The sequence below is a fragment of the Oncorhynchus clarkii genome, chromosome 18 (genome assembly GCF_045791955.1).
Source record: "Oncorhynchus clarkii lewisi isolate Uvic-CL-2024 chromosome 18, UVic_Ocla_1.0, whole genome shotgun sequence".
In the NCBI taxonomy this organism is placed as follows: Eukaryota; Metazoa; Chordata; class Actinopteri; order Salmoniformes; family Salmonidae; genus Oncorhynchus; species Oncorhynchus clarkii.
In genome coordinates, this window is record NC_092164.1 from 19,683,075 (window position 1) to 19,701,587 (window position 18,513).

General features: G+C 42.0%; 2 protein-coding genes and 1 pseudogene across 2 annotated transcripts in view; all 3 read left to right on the top strand.

The window, feature by feature from the left end:
- Positions 1-2,427, top strand: part of LOC139372268 (dipeptidyl peptidase 4-like) — a 39,939-nt gene extending 37,512 nt beyond the window's left edge. Inside the window, exons 21-27 of the mRNA XM_071112025.1 lie at positions 31-225; positions 1,130-1,184; positions 1,346-1,445; positions 1,549-1,607; positions 1,732-1,804; positions 2,053-2,126; positions 2,273-2,427. Coding sequence (XP_070968126.1) covers positions 31-225; positions 1,130-1,184; positions 1,346-1,445; positions 1,549-1,607; positions 1,732-1,804; positions 2,053-2,126; positions 2,273-2,365 — 649 coding nt within the window. The 3' untranslated portion in view covers positions 2,366-2,427. The remainder of the gene's footprint in view (positions 1-30; positions 226-1,129; positions 1,185-1,345; positions 1,446-1,548; positions 1,608-1,731; positions 1,805-2,052; positions 2,127-2,272) is intronic.
- Positions 2,428-5,325: 2,898 nt separating this feature from the next.
- Positions 5,326-7,785, top strand: LOC139372512 (glucagon-1). The gene is made up of 6 exons (XM_071112240.1): positions 5,326-5,401; positions 5,598-5,698; positions 5,899-6,054; positions 6,604-6,720; positions 7,359-7,502; positions 7,761-7,785. Exons 2-6 carry the CDS (start codon positions 5,604-5,606, stop codon positions 7,783-7,785), a joined length of 537 nt encoding a protein of 178 aa, XP_070968341.1. The 5' UTR covers positions 5,326-5,401; positions 5,598-5,603.
- An 830-nt stretch (positions 7,786-8,615) lies between these two features.
- LOC139372269 (adenylate cyclase type 10-like) lies at positions 8,616-17,603 on the top strand (annotated as a pseudogene).
- Positions 17,604-18,513: the final 910 nt, after the last annotated feature.

The window sequence follows — 18,513 nt, forward strand, 5'->3', positions numbered from 1 at the left end:
TAATGTTTGTCTTTCTCTTTTGTGTTCCAGGTATGCAGGGCCTTGCAGTCAGACAGCAGACTTCCGCTATAGGTTAGGCTGGGCCGCATACCTGGCGAGCACGGAGAAGGTCATCGTTGCCAGCTTCGATGGTAGGGGAAGTGGTTACCAAGGCGACAAGCTAATGCACTCCATCTACCGACGTCTGGGAACCTATGAGGTGGAAGATCAGATAATGGCCGCAAAGTAAGGTTGAACTGTGGTTGAACAGTAGCCAAGTCGATAGCTATGCCCAACTGACTCAAACAGGTTGCTTTGTATTATACTGTGTCACACTGCAAAAGTGACATTAAGATAACATGATATATAAAGATTCTGGGTTCGAATCCAGGCTCTGTTGCAGCCGGCCGCGACCGGGAAACCCATGGGACGGTGCACAATTGGCCCAGCGTCGTTCAGGTTAGGGGAGGGTTTGGCCGGCAGGGATGTCCTTGTCCCATCGCGCACTAGCGACTCCTGTGGCGGGCCGGGCATAGTGCACGCTGACACGGTCACCAGGTGTACAGTGTTTCCTCTGACACATTTGTGCGGCTGGGCCAATAGTGTCAAGAAGCAGTGCGGCTTAGTCGGGTTGTGTTTCGGACGTGAGTTACAGTGGAGACAAGACAAAATTGGGGAGAAAATGTGGTAAAAAAATAAATAAATAAATAAACATTATATAACACAATATATTTCTACATGGATATTTAGAGATTCCAAGGCTTTTTTTGGTTTGAGCTTTATGATGCAATAGCCTGGTTGACAGATCTTTATCCAACTCCTATTCATCTCCACTTTCATGCTAAATATATCCTGTCTGGTAGGACAAAGGACGAGACAGAGGTGTTGGCTAAAGTACATACAGATCTGACCACCAGGCTAATGATCAGATGACCGATCAGAGGTCACATGGGGTCAGCTGGAATGCAACATGACTTACCTTTCTCTTATTTCACGTCAGAGAGACTGAGGACAGTAGAGATTAGAGTTAGACCACGGACCATCAGTGGGCATGGTCCATTAGAACCCCTTTTAACCGACCCTCACGTTTAAATGAATTTGTGTTTGTACTGGTGGTTCCCAATCACAGCAAGTCACTTTTCTCTTTCAGGGAATTCACCAATATGGGCTTTGTCGACAAAGGCAGAATAGCAATTTGGGGTTGGGTAAGTTAAAGCATAGGGTTTGGAAATATGATACGTTGGAACCATCAAGTGCGGCGTAATGAAATGCAGCACGTGTACAATCACCTTGTCTTTGTGCCTTGAGTAACCTAATATTATCTGAATTCAAGGCCAACGTGATCAGCTGGTATTGTGTTTTATAGTCCTATGGAGGTTATGTCACATCAATGGTTCTGGGAGCTGGGAGTGGAGTTTTCAAATGTGGAATGGCAGTTGCCCCAGTTTCCAAGTGGGAGTATTATGGTATGCCATTCTGTTATTGATATGTTATTAATATATTTACATTTATATAAGTGTAAATCATTCGGAAATGATCCGTACATTTTCCCTACTTTCAATATTTCAGATTCAATCTACACAGAACGTTACATGAATCAACCTTCAGAAAATCTTGAATTCTACAACGTAAGTTGACCCAACTCCAACGTTTTAAATGGCCATTTATACATACGATTTTATACTATGGCCTGTGCTACCCAAACTGGTATTACTCTCCACGGAAACAACACCATGTAAACGTGTTTTACAGAACTCCACAGTGACAGCCAGAGCTAAGAACTTCAAATCAGTGCAATACCTTCTGGTCCATGGGACAGCAGATGGTAAAGCCTCCTCTAGTATTTCTGGAATGTTCTGTAAAAACACACCACCTGTGCAATTAACAACCGTACAATGTTTAGAGTCTAGACTATTCATTTGACTCTGTAAGCCCATTAGTTGATTAAGCTAAAAGTGTTAACTAAGCAGTGTGCATACTTTTCCTGAGGCTTTACCATATCATATGAGAATAGGAAAACACTGCACATCGGATACTGTTACATTGTTATTTAAATCTCTCTATTTGTTTCAGACAATGTCCATTTTCAGCAAGCTGCTCAGATCTCTGCTGCTCTGGTTGAGGAACAAGTGGACTTTGAGGCCATGGTAAATATTTCTATTTTAGATAGATGAGTTATCTACACAATCAGTGATTGTAGAGCTTTATACCTCAATGAACCTGCTCCATGAAAACACTTCTCCAATAAACAAATGATCTGTGCTTATTCCTTCTTTCTATCACTTTACTACAGTGGTACACGGACAAGGACCATGGTCTTGATGGTTCAGCCAATCAGCATGTCTATACCCACATGAGTCACTTCCTCCAGAGTTGCTTCGCCTGATGCCATTCGAATGAATGATGCCCAACCTGATGCTTGACGAACGATAACCAAACTGCCCCAAATTCATTTGTATTTCACTTGGACAGCAGGTAGCCTAGTGGTTAAGACCATTTGGCCAGTTACCAAAAGGTCGCTGGTTTGAATCCCCAAGCCGACTAGGTGAAAAATCTGTCAATGTGCCCTTGAGCAAGGCACTTAACCACAATTGCTCATGTTAGTAGCGCTGCATAAGAACGTCTACTATATGATGTAAATGTAATTGAAAGTTGTCCTATTTTTTGATAAATTAAGTTGTTTGAGCCAGTACCCAAACACACACTCCAAAAGACTATCCTCTCCATATGCAGTTATGAAACAATGACGTCAGCAGGATTGATCTATCATTGTTCGTTCGGAGCCTCACCGCGAGTTATGAGGTTACATTTGAAATGAAGAATGTGATTATATTGAAATACCAAAGGGCTTTGTGAGAACTGATCAGACAGTGACTAAACATGTCTGACTTGTATTCATTAAGTGGCCTTGATTGCACTGTTTTATCCTCGAGGTATCAACATTAATGTCCATACATTATATTTCTTTGCATTTTATTGTACAAACATACAGTATGTTTTTATAGAGGGGATCTTGGAAGACCTTTGTACCTACAGTGTGTGTGTATACTGTTTCAATAAAATGGTTAAATCTAGATTGTGGATTCTTACTGTAGGGGATCGACAGTACATACAGTACCAGTCAAAAGTTTGGACACACCTACTCATTCAAGGGTTTCTCTTAATGGTGTACTATTTTCTACATAATAGTGAAGACATCAAAAACTATGAAATAACACATATTGAATCATGTAGTAACCAAAAAAGTGTAAAACAAATCAAATTATATTTTAGATTTTAGATTCTTCAAAGTAGGTACCCTTTGCCTTGATGACAGCTTTGCACACTCTTGGCATTCTCTCAACCAGCTTCATGAGGAATGCTATTCCAACAGTCTTAAAGGAGTTCCCACATATGCTGAGCACTTGTTGGCTGCTTTTCCTTCACTCTGCGGTCCAACTCATCCCAAACCATCTCAATTGGTTTGAGGTCAGTAATTTCGAGATCAGGTCATCTGCTGCAGCACTCCATCGCTCTCCTTCTTAGCCCTTACACAGCCTGCAGATGTGTTTTGGGTCATTGTCCTGTTGAAAAACAAATGATAGCCCCACTAAGCGCAGACCAGATGGGATGGAATGGAGTATCGCTGCAGAATGCTGTGGTAGCCATGCTGGTTAAGTGTGCCTTGAATTCTAAATAAATCACTGGCAGTGTCACCAGCAAAGCACCCCCACACCATCACACCTCCTCCTCCATGCTTCACGGTGGGAACCAAGCATGCGGAGATCATCCATTCACCTACTCTGCATATCACAAAGACACAGTGGTTGGAACCAACAATCTCAAATTTGGACTCATCAGACCAAAGGACAGATTTCCACTGGTCTAATGTCCACTGCTCGTGTTTCTTGGCCCAATAAAGTCTCTTCTTCTTACTGGTGTCCTTTAGTAGTGTTTTTTTTTGCAGCAATTCGACCATGAGGCCTGATTCACGCAGTTGCCCCTTAACAGTTGATGTTGAGATGTGTCTGTTATTTGAATTATGTGAAGAATTTATTTATGAGGATGGTAACTCTAATGAACTTATCCTCTGCAGCAGAGGTAACTCTGGGTCTTCCTTTCCTGTGGCGGTCCTCATGAGAGCCAGTTTCATCATAGCGCTTGATGGTTTTTGTGACTGCACTTGAAGAAACTTTAAAAGTTCTTGACATTTTCCGGATTGACTGACCTTCATGTAGTAAGTAATGATGGACTGTTGTTTCTCTTTGCTTATTTGAGCTGTTCTTGCCATAATATGGACTCAGTCTTTTACCAAATAGGGCTATCTTCTGTATACCACCCAAGGAAAGAAATTCCACAAATTAACTTTTAACAAGGCACACCTGTTAATTGAAATGCATTCCAGATGACAACCTCATGAAGCTAAGCTGGTTGAGACAATGCCAAGGGTGTACAAAGCTGTCATCAAGTCAAAGGGTGGCTACTTTGAATAATTTAAAATATAAAATATATTTTGATCTGTTGATCTGAACACTTTTTTTGGTTACTACATGACTCCATGTGTCATTTCATAGTTTTGATTTATTCACTATTATCCTACAATGTAGAAAATTGTAAAAATAAAGAAAAACCCTTGAACGAGTAGGTGTGTCCAAACGAGACTGGTACTATATAATCAAAATCAAAATGACTTTGGTTTGACATAATAATTGGATATCATCTGTAAATGGTTTATAAGTACATTCAGTAAACGGTAATGCAGGTATAGGCTTTGAATAACACATGAATTCATGTTATCTAAAAGGGGATGATCAACAGGACCCACAATGGAAATGTTCTTGTCTTAAATGGGTGACCAAAGGAAAAACACCCCAAAAATAGTTTCCATGTCTGATTCTATCATAGTTAATATAATCCACAAACCCTGACTCAGCTTCCCATTTACAGTAAACACACACACACACACACACACACACACACACACACACACACACACACACACACACACACACGCACACGCACACGCACAAACACACACACACACACACACACACACACACACACACACACACACACACACACACACACTATTTGACAGGATGTCATCTTGTTTGATTTCTTCACCTAAGTGACAGCTGTTTTCTCGCATGGATAATGCCACATCTTCCATTTTAAACAGACGTTTCATTGCGAGTTAATCCACTGCAACCAATCGGGGCCTTATGTGTAATGGATTGAGAGTAACAAATGGGTGTAACAGAGTGGGAGAGCGGGAGGACTGGGCCACCGGAGCAGACCCGGCCTTATGGCCATGCTATATAAGACCCCCACAGCCAGTCAGGTCACCAAGATACATCCACAAGGAACCAGGACTGAAGCAGAGGATCTCACTCTCTCTCAGACACACATTTCATCTCATCTACCCGCACGTTAACAGGAACAGGTGAGTTTCTTGCAGCCAGGACACGTCTTAATTGATTTTGGAAAATCTGTTTCAAAACGGGATTTGTTTTTCCATTGTGAACAAAACCTTTGATTTTGTCAGTGGATATACGCTTGATATGGAGCCTTTTGCTTGTCAATGTAAAATGTACATGACTGTCTTCGGCTAAGTTACTCAATTGTGGTTCTGTCTGCAGGTCGCAATGTTTGGCATCCACTCCCTGGCTGGTATTCTCCTCCTGGTCATCGTACAGAGCAGTTGGCAAGTCCCTCTACAAGAGGCTGAGGACAACTCAAGGTACAGCTCAAAAATGTTATATTTTCTATGGGGGGAAATGATCCTAATTTTCCACGGGATATTTTAACAAATATTTTCAGAACATATCATGTTTAACACATAATGTACACGTATCCAACAGCAACTGTCAATCAAAATTAGACTATAATGAGGCATCGAACAGCATAATTTCAGCATTAAAGATTCTTCTTCTCCTGTAGCTTAGAGACAACAGACCCACTATTGGAGGATTTGATGGGCGTATCTAACGTGAAGAGACATTCCGAGGGAACCTTCTCTAACGACTACAGTAAATACCAGGAAGAAAGAATGGCTCAGGACTTTGTTCAATGGCTTATGAACTCCAAGAGGAGTGGGTGAGTGTTTCAACAGAGTAATATTATATATTTCTAGGCTTATGACTGATATTATACTGCGGGGTGGAGAAATAATAATATTTTTTTCTTAATGAGAGCCAGGACAGTTCAGTCTTTTGGAAACTTTTACTGTGATGAATACTGGTATATCTTGAGATGAACAATCAAAGATTTGGATGGAGACATTACAGATTTAAACATCATCCCAAAAATGTTTGTCTAAAGCACCATGTATATTATGGCATTGTTTGTACATGCAGAGAAAGGATAGTAATGTACTGAGCAACATATTCATATACACAGTACTTCCAAGTCAAACAAAGTAACTTCATGTTATTCATCCATTTTCATTATCAACTTATCCTCAACTTCTATATCAATACATACACTTAAAATACAATATTTGAGTGTTTTACTAGCAAAGTTAGTGAAAAACAGTTATAAGATCTCAGAGGCCATTTTAGCTGAGCCAGAATGATTTCACAGTACTATAATTGGTTGAGTGGAGTTTTGTATCTATCACACCATTTCCTCTCTACCTCCATCTAGTGCTCCATCCAAACGCCATGCCGATGGGACCTACACCAGCGACGTGAGCACCTACCTACAGGACCAGGCGGCCAAGGACTTTGTTTCCTGGCTCAAATCAGGACGGGCCAGACGAGAGTAGGCTTCCCTTCACCCTACAGTACCAACCTCTTGTGTGTCATGTCTAACGCGAGAAGAAGAGAGAGAGAGAGAGAAAAGATCATCAACAACTTAGCTAATTTATCCATTGCCGCACCGTTGCTTTCTGCTTTCTTAAGGCCTGTGTTGACATTTCATGTGGTCGTGCCCAATAAATCCCATTAAACTATGCTCTGCATTTATTGATACATTTATTGATATTTGCCCCTCGGATGACTGTGTTGACTGGGTTGGAAGAGAGCGTATCACACAGTTGCTGTGTGCATAAACACCTGTTCAGGGAACAAAGGTGTCCTCTAATGCACAATGAATGACTGCAGCTACAGATCACTACTCCCGAAATCATCCAATAGTCATAAGGCGTAACTAGAAAAGGGTACATTTCCTGAAGAAAATGTGTATTCTTGCTTCGGCCGACTAAAAGTTGAACCCAACGTGGTTGGTAATTGTGTACAGAAGTATTGTGTGTGGAAGTATTGATTGTGGAATTATTTTGTGTGGAAGTATTGTGTGTGCAAGTATTGTGCGTGGTAGTATTGTGTGTGGAAGTATTGTGTGTGGAAGTATTGTATTTGGAACCACTGACAAGTGTGTGTTATCTTGTGTACTGTACCTAGATCTGCAGAGGAGAGCAGGAATGGTCCAATGAGCAGAAGACATGTAGATGGGAGCTTCACCAGCGATGTGAACAAGGTCCTAGACAGCTTGGCTGCCAAAGAGTATTTACTCTGGGTCATGACCTCCAAAACCTCAGGGAAAAGGTAAACATCAGAACACAATCAGAAGCTGTATGAAAGGGCACCATATTCCCTATATAGTGGGCCTAAGGCTCTGATTAAAACGAGTGCATATGGTGCCATTTTAGACAAGTTTGTAAATGGAGTGTCTTGCCTACATCAATATTTGATCAATAGTTTTTTTGATGTCACACTCTTTTTCCCTGTATCTTTCTCTCTCCCACTAAACCATGTTACTGTATGGTGTCACAGATTGATCATTTGGTTTATTGTTTATTTCAGTAACAAACGTCAAGAAGATCATTGAAAGAAGACAAACGCTTCCTTGTTCAAGAGAAACTTGGATACTGTGCTACAAATGATACGCCTTGACAAAAACTAAAAGCCATACTAAAAAGCCATACTGCTTAGCATTGTTGTAATGTTGATACAATGTTGAAAGTACTTAGATTGTTTACTCTACATTATGTGATAAAAAAAATCTGATAATGTATTCTTCCTTAACTTTGTGGTGCACAATGCATCAGGTCAGTTGTCAAATTATACAAATATTTTTCTATAAATTAACATTATTTTCTATATTTGTAATGTTGACAGAAAGGGAACATGGTAAAAACTCAGATATAATGTGCAAAACTATCTGGTAACATTTGTGTGAATTTGTTTTTTTATCCCATATGTATCATAACCTGCTCTGCAAAATTAAACTCTTTCATTGTGTTTGCTGTACGACGTTTTTGACTAGCCATGAATCCATACCAATGGAATCCCAAACTCTTTCTGTTCATGGTGCTGAAAAAAAAACATCACAACATTCAACTGTTGTGCCAATGATAGTAGTTTATGTACTACTAGAGTTGGGAAACTGTGGTTTTGCGTCTCAAAGAAGCTCTGTCCATGGTCCTGAAACCGAAATGCATGGCATTCAAGTAACGTCGTTTTTAGTTATAAAAAAAGTACTTATAATACCTACTTCTTTTTGAATTGGTGAACCAGAGTTTGTAGTGAACAGCTGAATTCTAGAACGTTCACGGAAAAAAACGACCGTTCAGATTCGCTCAACGGAAAAACACGATCAAATAAAATAAAATTTATTTATTTAGCCCTTCGTAATGATGCCCCTAAACTACAGCTAAAATGGGTTGGATAACGGGAGAGGGGGAGATAGAGAACTCGTATAAAATAAGCAAAATAGCTGCCCGTGTACCTGGTCTTGTTGTCTACAGCACCCTCACTAACGAAATCCCCTACGCAGAGAACTTTCATGGAGTCCTTCTCTTCGTGGATGTATCAGGCAAGCTCATCTCAGTAGCTAGCTACATTAGCTATCTCGCTAGCTAACATGAGCTGGAATCCCGTTTCGATCTACATTTAGAAGCTAGCTAGCTAACGTTTGCTAACCCACTAGCTAGAAGTCAACTAATCCATTTTGTATATTTTTTAGGCTTCACTAATCTGACTGAGAAATTCAGTTTGAGTAGCAAGAAAGGCTATGGAGCAGACGAGTTCACACGCACACTCAACAGCTACATTGGGGAAACAGTCAGTCGTAAATTAGCTGTGGTTTCATTAAGTTAAAGCAATACAATATCAATCTAACCTGATGTACCGTTAGTTAACTTAACTTAGACTAAGTTAGTCTAAAAAAAATAATTACCAAGCAATGTTTGTTGCCTGTATTTCATATATCCTTGATGCTGGGGGAGATATTCTGAATTATGCAGGTAACAATAGGCTTCCCTCTCAGTTTTAAGACAAAGATTCACCATGATCACAATCCTAGCTACAGTACTATTCTACTCCTCATGGCCAAACAAATTTTAATCACAGGCGATGCCATCTTGGCTCTATGGACAGTGGAGAGGGTCTAGCTCAGTGAAGTAATCTCCCTGGTGGTCAAATGCAGCCTCAACATCTAGGACCAGTGTGGAGTCCGGGAGATGGAAGTGGGCTGTCAGCTGAAAGTTAAAATAGGTGCTTGTCTGAGTCTCATACAGGCCGAGAGACATGTTTGTGCTATAACACCAGGGCCTGTATTCACAAAGAGTGCAGATCTAGGATCAGTTCTTCCTTTAAAACCATAAGGAACACTTGCATTTCACTGCACCTGCAATAACATCTGCTAAATATGTGTATCAATACAATTTGATTTAATTTTGATTTGAATAAGGGGGACCTGATCCTAGATCAGTACTCTACGCTTTGTGAATTTGTGCCCTGATTATCCGGCTACACTTGAATTCATAGGCAACTAGAACCTCAAATATGATACCCTTTATCCTCTGCTGTCCCAAGGTATATCTGCTGGGAAGCTCTCCAAGGTAGGAGACAAGATCAGTCAGTACTTTGTGGTGATTGGCCTAACGCCTGGGAAATATGTGAGATGTGAGAGGGACGACATTGCCATTGACCCCATAGAGAACGAGAGAGCCGTGAAGGTGTGTGTGTGTGTGGGGGGGGGGGGGGGGGGAGCCCAGTTTTTCTGTTGAGAAGTACCAGGATTCAATATGAATGTCTGTAGAGCATGAAAAAGTGACAAGAGGTACAGTAAAGAGACTAGCTAGATATCATAGATATCAGCCTGTGATATTTCTACTTGCACGGTTATGTTGTAACATCCTAACCAGTCCTTTTTTTGGTCTACAGAGTGTGTGAGGAGAGCATCTCGACTGATGCCAAACGCCGAGCTTGAGAAAACTTTACGGAAGTACGTCATGAAAAACGGTTTTGCAGAACGTAAGAACCTACCTACCCTGTTTTTCAAAATCAGAATCATGTATGTTTGAATGTATAAATGTAGGCTCTGTTTTAATGTCCACACTACTACTTACCTAGAATTAAGAAATGCATTGTGCAAACATTCTAATAAGTATGCTAGTATGGTCACTGGAACGTTGGCATGATTTTCTATTCTGACCTCTCCTCCCTCATTAGATGACGACTAGCCTCTTGGGTACTGTCTGAGATGCGCCCGGCCACCATAGTGTTTGTCAACATGCTGTTCAAGGGAGGAGAAAGTGACCAGAAGCAGTGTACGACCATCCACCATGCCATTGGCATCAGTCAGCAAATAGTCAAGCACCACAGGAGGGTCAACAAAGTGTTCATGTTCGACAAGGTCAGTTAGTGTTTTATTCAAGGTGGAATCCTGGAGGTTTATTCACTAGGAACCAAATGAAAGCAAACAGGATGAAACTGGGAGGGACTAACCTGAACTTGTACAATAAGAAACACTTTGTTGCAAACCGTTTTGGTACGGTGTGATCTAATGAATACACCCCAGCTGTTACGCTCGTCATGGGAAGGCATGGACCAAAATGCAGCATGGTAAGTGTTCATGATTCTTTATTACTCAAAAACACTCGAACAAAGTGAAAAACGAACAGTTCTGTAAGGCAAATAAACTATACAGAAAACAACTACCCACAAAACACAGGTGGGAAAAAGGCTGCCTAAGTATGATTCCCAATCAGAGACAACGATAGACAGCTGCCTCTGATTGGGAACCACTCTCGGCCAAAAACAAAGAAATAGAAAACATAGAAATGAAGAAACTAGAATGCCCACCCTAGTCACACCCTGTCCTTACCAAAATAGAGAATAAAAGCCTCTCTATGGCCAGGGCGTGACACCAGCAGTTCTCTGTTCCCGGTGGCAATGAGAAAAACAACAAACACAATTAACAAGAGTCAGAAACAATGGGGGCACTCACCAAGACTTTCTTCTTCAGTCAAACCCACTGTATGTTTTTAAATAACAAGGAGTTTGTTGCAGGGCTGTACTTTCCTCTGTCTGTTTGGGCTCCCTGGGGACAAGCGGGAGGATGAGAGTGCCCACGCCTTACATGACCTTTTCCAGAAAGAGATCCGCAACCTCAAGTAAGGCCCGTTTCAGCCTAATATTCTAGGACCACATGCCTTTACTTTTTATCAAGCTACAGATGTAGGATTTTAATTTGATCACCCTGTTGCAGGACATGTTAAACTTGTAGTGTATTTGAGGTATAAAAAGGCTTCTGTGTAATTTCCACTTAGAAATTTCAGACTTGATTTTCCCTTATGAAAAATGTATCAACTCCTACAAAAAATGTCTATGAATTACAATCCACATAATAATTCACATTTACTGTTGCTACAGGACTATTTTCCTGCTCTAGCAAACTGGCTCAAATTAAGATCCTACATCTGTATTACACTTGAGTGCAATATGTGGTATAGTTAGTTAACAAAAGGTCCAATGTTGTCCAACAGGACTGTCTCTGTTGGAGTAACCACAGGTCCAGTGTTCTGTGGTGTAGTAGGACATCCAGTGAGGCATGAATACACAGGTACAATCCACCTTGACATCCTCTTGAACTCTCAGGTGGAACTGTGCTTTGCCACTGCCACCTTACTATAACTTGTTGTAGCCCCATTTTATATTATTTTAACTCGCATACTATTATGTTCAGATTTTGTATACGTTTTACCAGTTTAACCTACGAACTTTGAACTCTACCACTTTGTCCTTCGCTGTTAGTGATTGGTCGAGACTTGCTACTACTCAAAACTGCCTTTGTTTTATTTTAACGAGTTGCCCAAGAAAACCATGAAGGGAGTCAGGAACACCGGAGTCCTATATCAGTTCATGACCAATAAACATCAGATGTACGACCATCTGATGTGACCAACATCATTTATAGTCCATTAACTCATGACTCATACTCACTTTCATATCGAGCACTGTACTATTGTCATGTTAGATAATTAAGTGCATTGTTGTGGATTTCTTGTATTGAAATGCTACATAGTGAGACATATTGCAATTGTAACAAGAACATACATACTTATTAAACAAAATCTCATCTCCAGAACTATTGGTAAAGCACCTATGTCCGTTGAGAGAGAGGAGGAATATCCTCTTTTGGGTGAGTTTTCTCAAGTATTGATGATTATGAATGACATGCATTCATCGTGGAAGATCACATTGATTTGAATGATATGTTGCGCTCAAATGCTTCCTAGGCCGAGAGAAAGAAATTGAAGTGTACTCCAGCATGCTAAAGGGCTTCTTGGAGGCAACAACAATGTTTTGATCTACGAGGGGCCTATCGGCTATGGCAAGTGCCGCCTGCTGGCTGAGGTGGTATGCAGAACTGTAAGAGCTACGCCGAGCGAGAGAGTGTCTTCCTCACCAAGATCCTAGACCCAAAGATGAGGCAGAACGTCTGCCTTCTCAATGATATCCTGTTAGTCAAGGTAGGTGAGATCTCTGAACGTTGCTTTTCTGAAAGTTATTATTCTGTTTCGTAGTAGCTAACGAGGGTAGATGGATCTTTTCTGTAAGATCTGTTCTATGCTTTTAGTTTCCTGTGTCTAAGGATGTCACTGATGGACAGTCAAGAAGAACAAGAAGATGAGGAACTACTTTCTGGAGTTGTTTTGCAAATGTACTGTGGAACATAATACCGTGGATGATGTAAAAACATAACTTAGGTGGTAATTGATTGTTTGATAACTACGTGTGTGTGTGGTCTGTCCAGTTCGCCGAGGACGAGCCGTGCGCATACGTGCTGGACCAGGCTCACTTTGTGGCTCAAGCCTCATTGGCCTTCCTGCTCGAAGCATGTGAAAGAGCCTCGGTTCTGGTGTGTATGGCACACCCCCACACCAGTGTGTATGGCACACCCCCACACCAGTCAGAGCGGGCCCTTCCCGGAGCTTAGCCGTATCATCAAGGACCCCCGGACCCTCTACATTAACCTGCCTGGGCTGGAACCCCCCCCCCCCCCCCCCCCCCGTCATCACCCAGCTAGCCTGCCAGATCCTGGGGGTGGTCCGCATCCCTAGCGAGGTGGAGCTGTACGTGTACACAAACACGCGCACACACACACTGTGTGAAAATACATACATTACACATATCGACTCTCCGAGGGTGTCTCGGGGGGAGTTGGGAGTTTCACACCTCACACACGTTCAGGTTACCCACTTGTACATGCAGTGAAACAGGACAAATACAAGCATTTGACCGTAGACTCCTCAAAGACAATGGCTTGGGAATTGGGACTGTTGTGAATACTGAAACTAAACTGATTCATCGTTATCCAGAGGAAGTCAAAAGTAATTTATTTAAATGTACACATTTGAATTGGCTTGTCGACTGTATAGCTATTTTATGAAGACTCGTTCTAAGGCTGTCATTGTCTCAGTACATGAATATCTCACAGAAGAAGCCGGAGTTACCTTGTAAAAACATATGTATAAATTAAAAGTGTAATGTGTTTTATAGGCTCCTGGTGGAGAGAAGCCATGGAGTTCCATACTACTACGAGGAGCTCTTGAAGAGTCTGTAATCTGGGTCTGTTTTGTTGGAGAAGCTGCCAAATTCCACAAAGTTCCCATCTCTCTGACATTGAAAGGTGTAGTACAGGGTTCCTGTATTCTGCCCCCAAACACTACAACCTCATCTCATTAGTCTTATTTGATAGAAATGACTCATAAATAAAACACTCAAGTGATTAAGGATGTTTTCTGTCCAGGCATATCTATAGGCCTACTAATAATATAATAATATATGCCATTTAGAGGATGCTTTTATCCAAAGCGACTTAGTCATGCATGCATACATTTTACATATGGGTGGTCCCAGGAATCGAACCCACTATCCTGGCGTTGTAAGCGCCATGCTCTACCAACTGAGCTACTAATAAAAGTGAATTCTATTCAGGTATGGCCCTGGCCCACCTAGACCACCTGCAGCCAGCGGAACAGGTGGTGGGGAAGTGTGCTGCCATCATCGGCCAAACCATCAACACGCAGAAGCTCATCAACATCCTGCCAGAGTCAGAAAACCCTGACAAGCTCAACCTGTCGCTCGCCGCCCTGTTCAAGTCGGGCACGTTTGAGTACGGCTCCAAGCCCAAGCAGTTCACCCAGCAGCTCACCAAGGAGTCAGAGTGCTGGGGCGCGCTCAACTGCTACTGTGTCCAGGACAGCCAAGAAGACGTCCGTGAAGGTCAGTAGTGGAGCTGAGGCTAGCGCAGACAAGGAAAACTTTCACTCTGTGCCAGTTACTTCCTCAAACAGGTCCACCGCTGCAGGGACTGCGACATCGTCCAGTTCATCTTCGGCCACAAGGCGGCTATAGGGAACAACCTCATCGAGATCCAACCGAGTTTGCTCAACATCCAAGAGTCTGGGGAGGCCCTGTTCCTGGGCCAAAATACACTGGGGCTCCCCAAGGGTGAGTGATGAGCCCACTGACCTCTCCGCTAGAGAAGCACACGCAAGCTGAGAAACACACGCAAACACTCCCTGAGAGACAAACACAAACACTCATGCTTGCCCAAACACTTCACACACACGCTCATGCAGATTGATAATAGTGACGCTCTAACCAACTGATCTAAGTAACCATTGAGGTTTGATTTGATGTGTGCTGTTGGCGTTGTTCTCCTCTCCACCTCTCCGAGTCTATTCAACTGAACCAGGTCAGCCCTTTGCTTCCCAACAGATAAGGTTTTATACTCTACCCCTGGTCCCAGATCAGCTGGCCAGTAATACAAGTGGGCTGATTTCATAACAAATGTATTTGTGTGTTTGCGTGCCTCAGTGAGGAGGACGAGTTCTTGTTGAACTAGATTCTATGGTAGATGAGTACAACACCACAGTGGACAGAACCAGGAAGTGTATGTGTGTCCAGGTGACGGAGTGTGTGCTGTGCCCCATGGTGCGCCACTGCAGGGGCGTGGGCGACGTGCTCAAAACCTTTTATTACCTGCTAGAGACAGCCGCAGCCTCGGCCTACCTCTCCAACAACCTCAAGGTGTGTGTGTCCTTTGTGGTGGCATATTTCTGCTTTACCAAATGAGGAGAGTTACAAACTACACACCAGTCAGAGTTATACTTAAACTACATCTTTAATAATAATAAGCTTTGCAATAGCCTTTTTGACTTTCAATGATGCGCTATCTCTAATGAACCATTGAAAAGTACCACCAGAAAAGTACAAAGATATTTTATAGCCAAGATACACCCATCTCAACTTACACTGACGAACCACAGATCTTAGGAACAGTTCACAAAGATTAAGATTTGTATGAAAGATATCTATAAAACATAGCAGACAGTTGCTGCTGTGTCAACAGTTCTCATTGTAAAGACCAATGTCTGGCCCTCCTACTCCAAACTGGAACCTGTCTCACCCTGGTAAGGTATAGCACGATAACATTACCTCATGTTATCTGGAATGCTCCTAGGCTTTATTACCCAAAGACATCGTAAATCTCCTCTGTCAGTGCTATCTCATAGAGGCCCATCCTCAGTGGAACACACACAATAGTAAACAGAATACTATTCTGTCGAATAAAACAACCATTCTAATGCGATACAAGCATTATAATATAATCTTACAAGCATTATAACATAATCTTGCAATTTTCCACGACACCTTTGCACTTTTTTCTGATCTGTTCACGCTCATACAGAAGTACTCTCTCTCTCTCACAGGCCCTATCCTATTTTAACAAAGCCAAGATCATACAGGATAATCTGAAAATGGGCAAGCCAGCCTTTAAGACTCCCGACCCGAAAGTCAAAGTGAAAATCAACAACTTTGAGAGAGCCTGTGTTTTCCGTCTCAGAGGGGAGGTAAGAGTTGAAACTGAAATTTTATTTATAATCTAAAAGGATAATAATGATTTGCATTTATACAAAATAGCGCTTTTCTCAAACTGAAGTGTACCGTTTATTGTACATTTAGGTGTTGTACAACACAGGCCAAATCGAGGAGGCTGAGAGCATGTTTGCTAGCGCCCTACGGCTCCTGAACAGACGTCTCCCTACGAACCGCGTGGCCATGTCCCTGAAGTATGTCTGTGAGAAGATGAAGAGTCTGCTACAGATCCAAGAACGTTGACAGCCCTGGTTGTGTTCTATGTTCAACATGCCCCTATAAAGATTAAACAAATTAATATATATATATATTTTATATATAGCAAGCACTTTAATATCAACTATTTTCCATTTATTGATGACAAAACATACCACAACCGACAATTTCATCATTTATCTGCATTCAACTCAAACAGTAAAAAGCTTTATAAAAATAAACTCTAGCACAGTGGTGATGGAGGCGCTCCACAAGCAATTGAATGGATCTTACAATCGTGTGCATGCGCCACTTTTTAAAGGTTTTGTTGTTTAGGTGTTATTGTTGTTGTCATGTCCAAAGAGAGAAGAAGCTGGTTTTCCTCCACGAGCAGATCTGCTGTCTGTCGTACATGTGACAGATTGGCTGCATGAGGAGAGCATCGCTGGCCATCACTATGGAGATTAACTCAGCCCAGAAGAGTGCAGAGGAGAACAAGGTGCTTGTTTACTCTGCTTCTCTGTTTTTTACAGAAAAACAGGGAAAATGGGTTTGGTCGGTCAGTGGAAATCTCAAACACCGCGGAACAATGTTTTTGTTGTTGAGCGGATGGTCGGGGGACCGGAAACATACAGTAATTACAAATAATTTGTAGACTGAAAAATGACCCGGGAATCGAACCGACATTCCAAGCTCCATGCTCTACTAACTGAACTACAGAGGACCACTACCATAGGCTGGGTCTCATGGTGTGTGTTCCAGGCTTTGCCTTCCATCCGTTTGAGGAGTGCTACACCTTTGCGGAGGAGTCCCAGTCAGACCCTAACCTGGTGGCCGACAAGAGTCTAATGATGAACCTCTACTTTGCTCTGGCTCTGTGGTGAGTGGACTGATAGAAATGTTATGGATAGAGCCCACATGATTCTTTTCTGTACATGCCAGAGAGGCATTTCTGTTCTACATAATATATTTCTAGCTGAACTTTCTACAATGTTGTGCATTTCAAAATGCAGCCCGAAGCTATACTCTAGTCCACCCTGCTCTGTGTGTGTGTGTGTGTGTGTGTGTGTCGTTCGGCCTAGGTATGCCCGTCTGTGTGAGTGGGAGAAGGCCTGTTTCTTCTACACCAAGGCCTGTGGAGTGACCCGACAGGCTCCCTCATCCATCCACGGCGTGGTCATGTTCCTGGAGTGTCGTGTGCTGCTGTTCAGAAAGGCCCTGGTGGAGCACAACCAACACATCAAAGCCATCTACCAGAGAACACAGAAGGTAGCCTAGCGGTTAAGAGCGTTGGGCCAAAAAACGAAAGGTTGCTGGTTTGAATCCCCGGGTCAACTAGTTGAAAAATCTGCCGATGTGCCCTTGATCAAGGCACTTAACACTAATCGCTCTGGTACATCCCAGTAGGTGCGGGTGAGATATGGGCTGACAACTCCAGCCTGTACCTCGCCCCAAAGGCATAGGACACCCAGCTCCTCAAAGGCCAAGGATAGGGGCCCGGTTCCTTTATTGAGCCTGTAGATGAGGCAAGTTATTGGAGCAGATTTAAAGGAGGTAATGTCATTGGCGATTTGGTTTTGAACTGTGATGTGTTAGCGGTTAATGTGTTGGTGTTGGTATCATTTCATCTCGAACAGAAGTGGATGGCCAAGATATGAACGTTCAACAAATGAAAGGATGCTTGAGTCACTTTATTGTTTCGTACATTTCTCTTTCTCTCGTATAACAAATCACATTTATAATAGAACAACAAATATCTGAATTGATCATTTTACACAGATGAGTTGATAAATTCTGAAACATAAACTTGTCTTCTCAGCTATCAATACTACATTTTAAGGCAGATTTCTACAAGTGGCCAAAATTTGATATTGACCCATTATTATTTCTTTAATAAGTAAAGTCCATCACAACACAGTACAATGGGAGAGACGTCGACAACATAAAAAACACAAGTTTTCACTTACCCTAATTCAAAGTTTTTAGAAACATATTAGTAACACTTTAAACATGAATAAAATATACTATGTATAGTACATCGTGTAGAGTCTTCACTTTATTACATTTTGCCCTTTCTCACAAAGCTATTATTGCATTTCTATCAATTAACCACAACAGCCTGTAGAAAGACACAGCTAAGTTTGATTCACCTTTGTGCAGGTGTTTAAATACAGTTACTGGTAGTTCA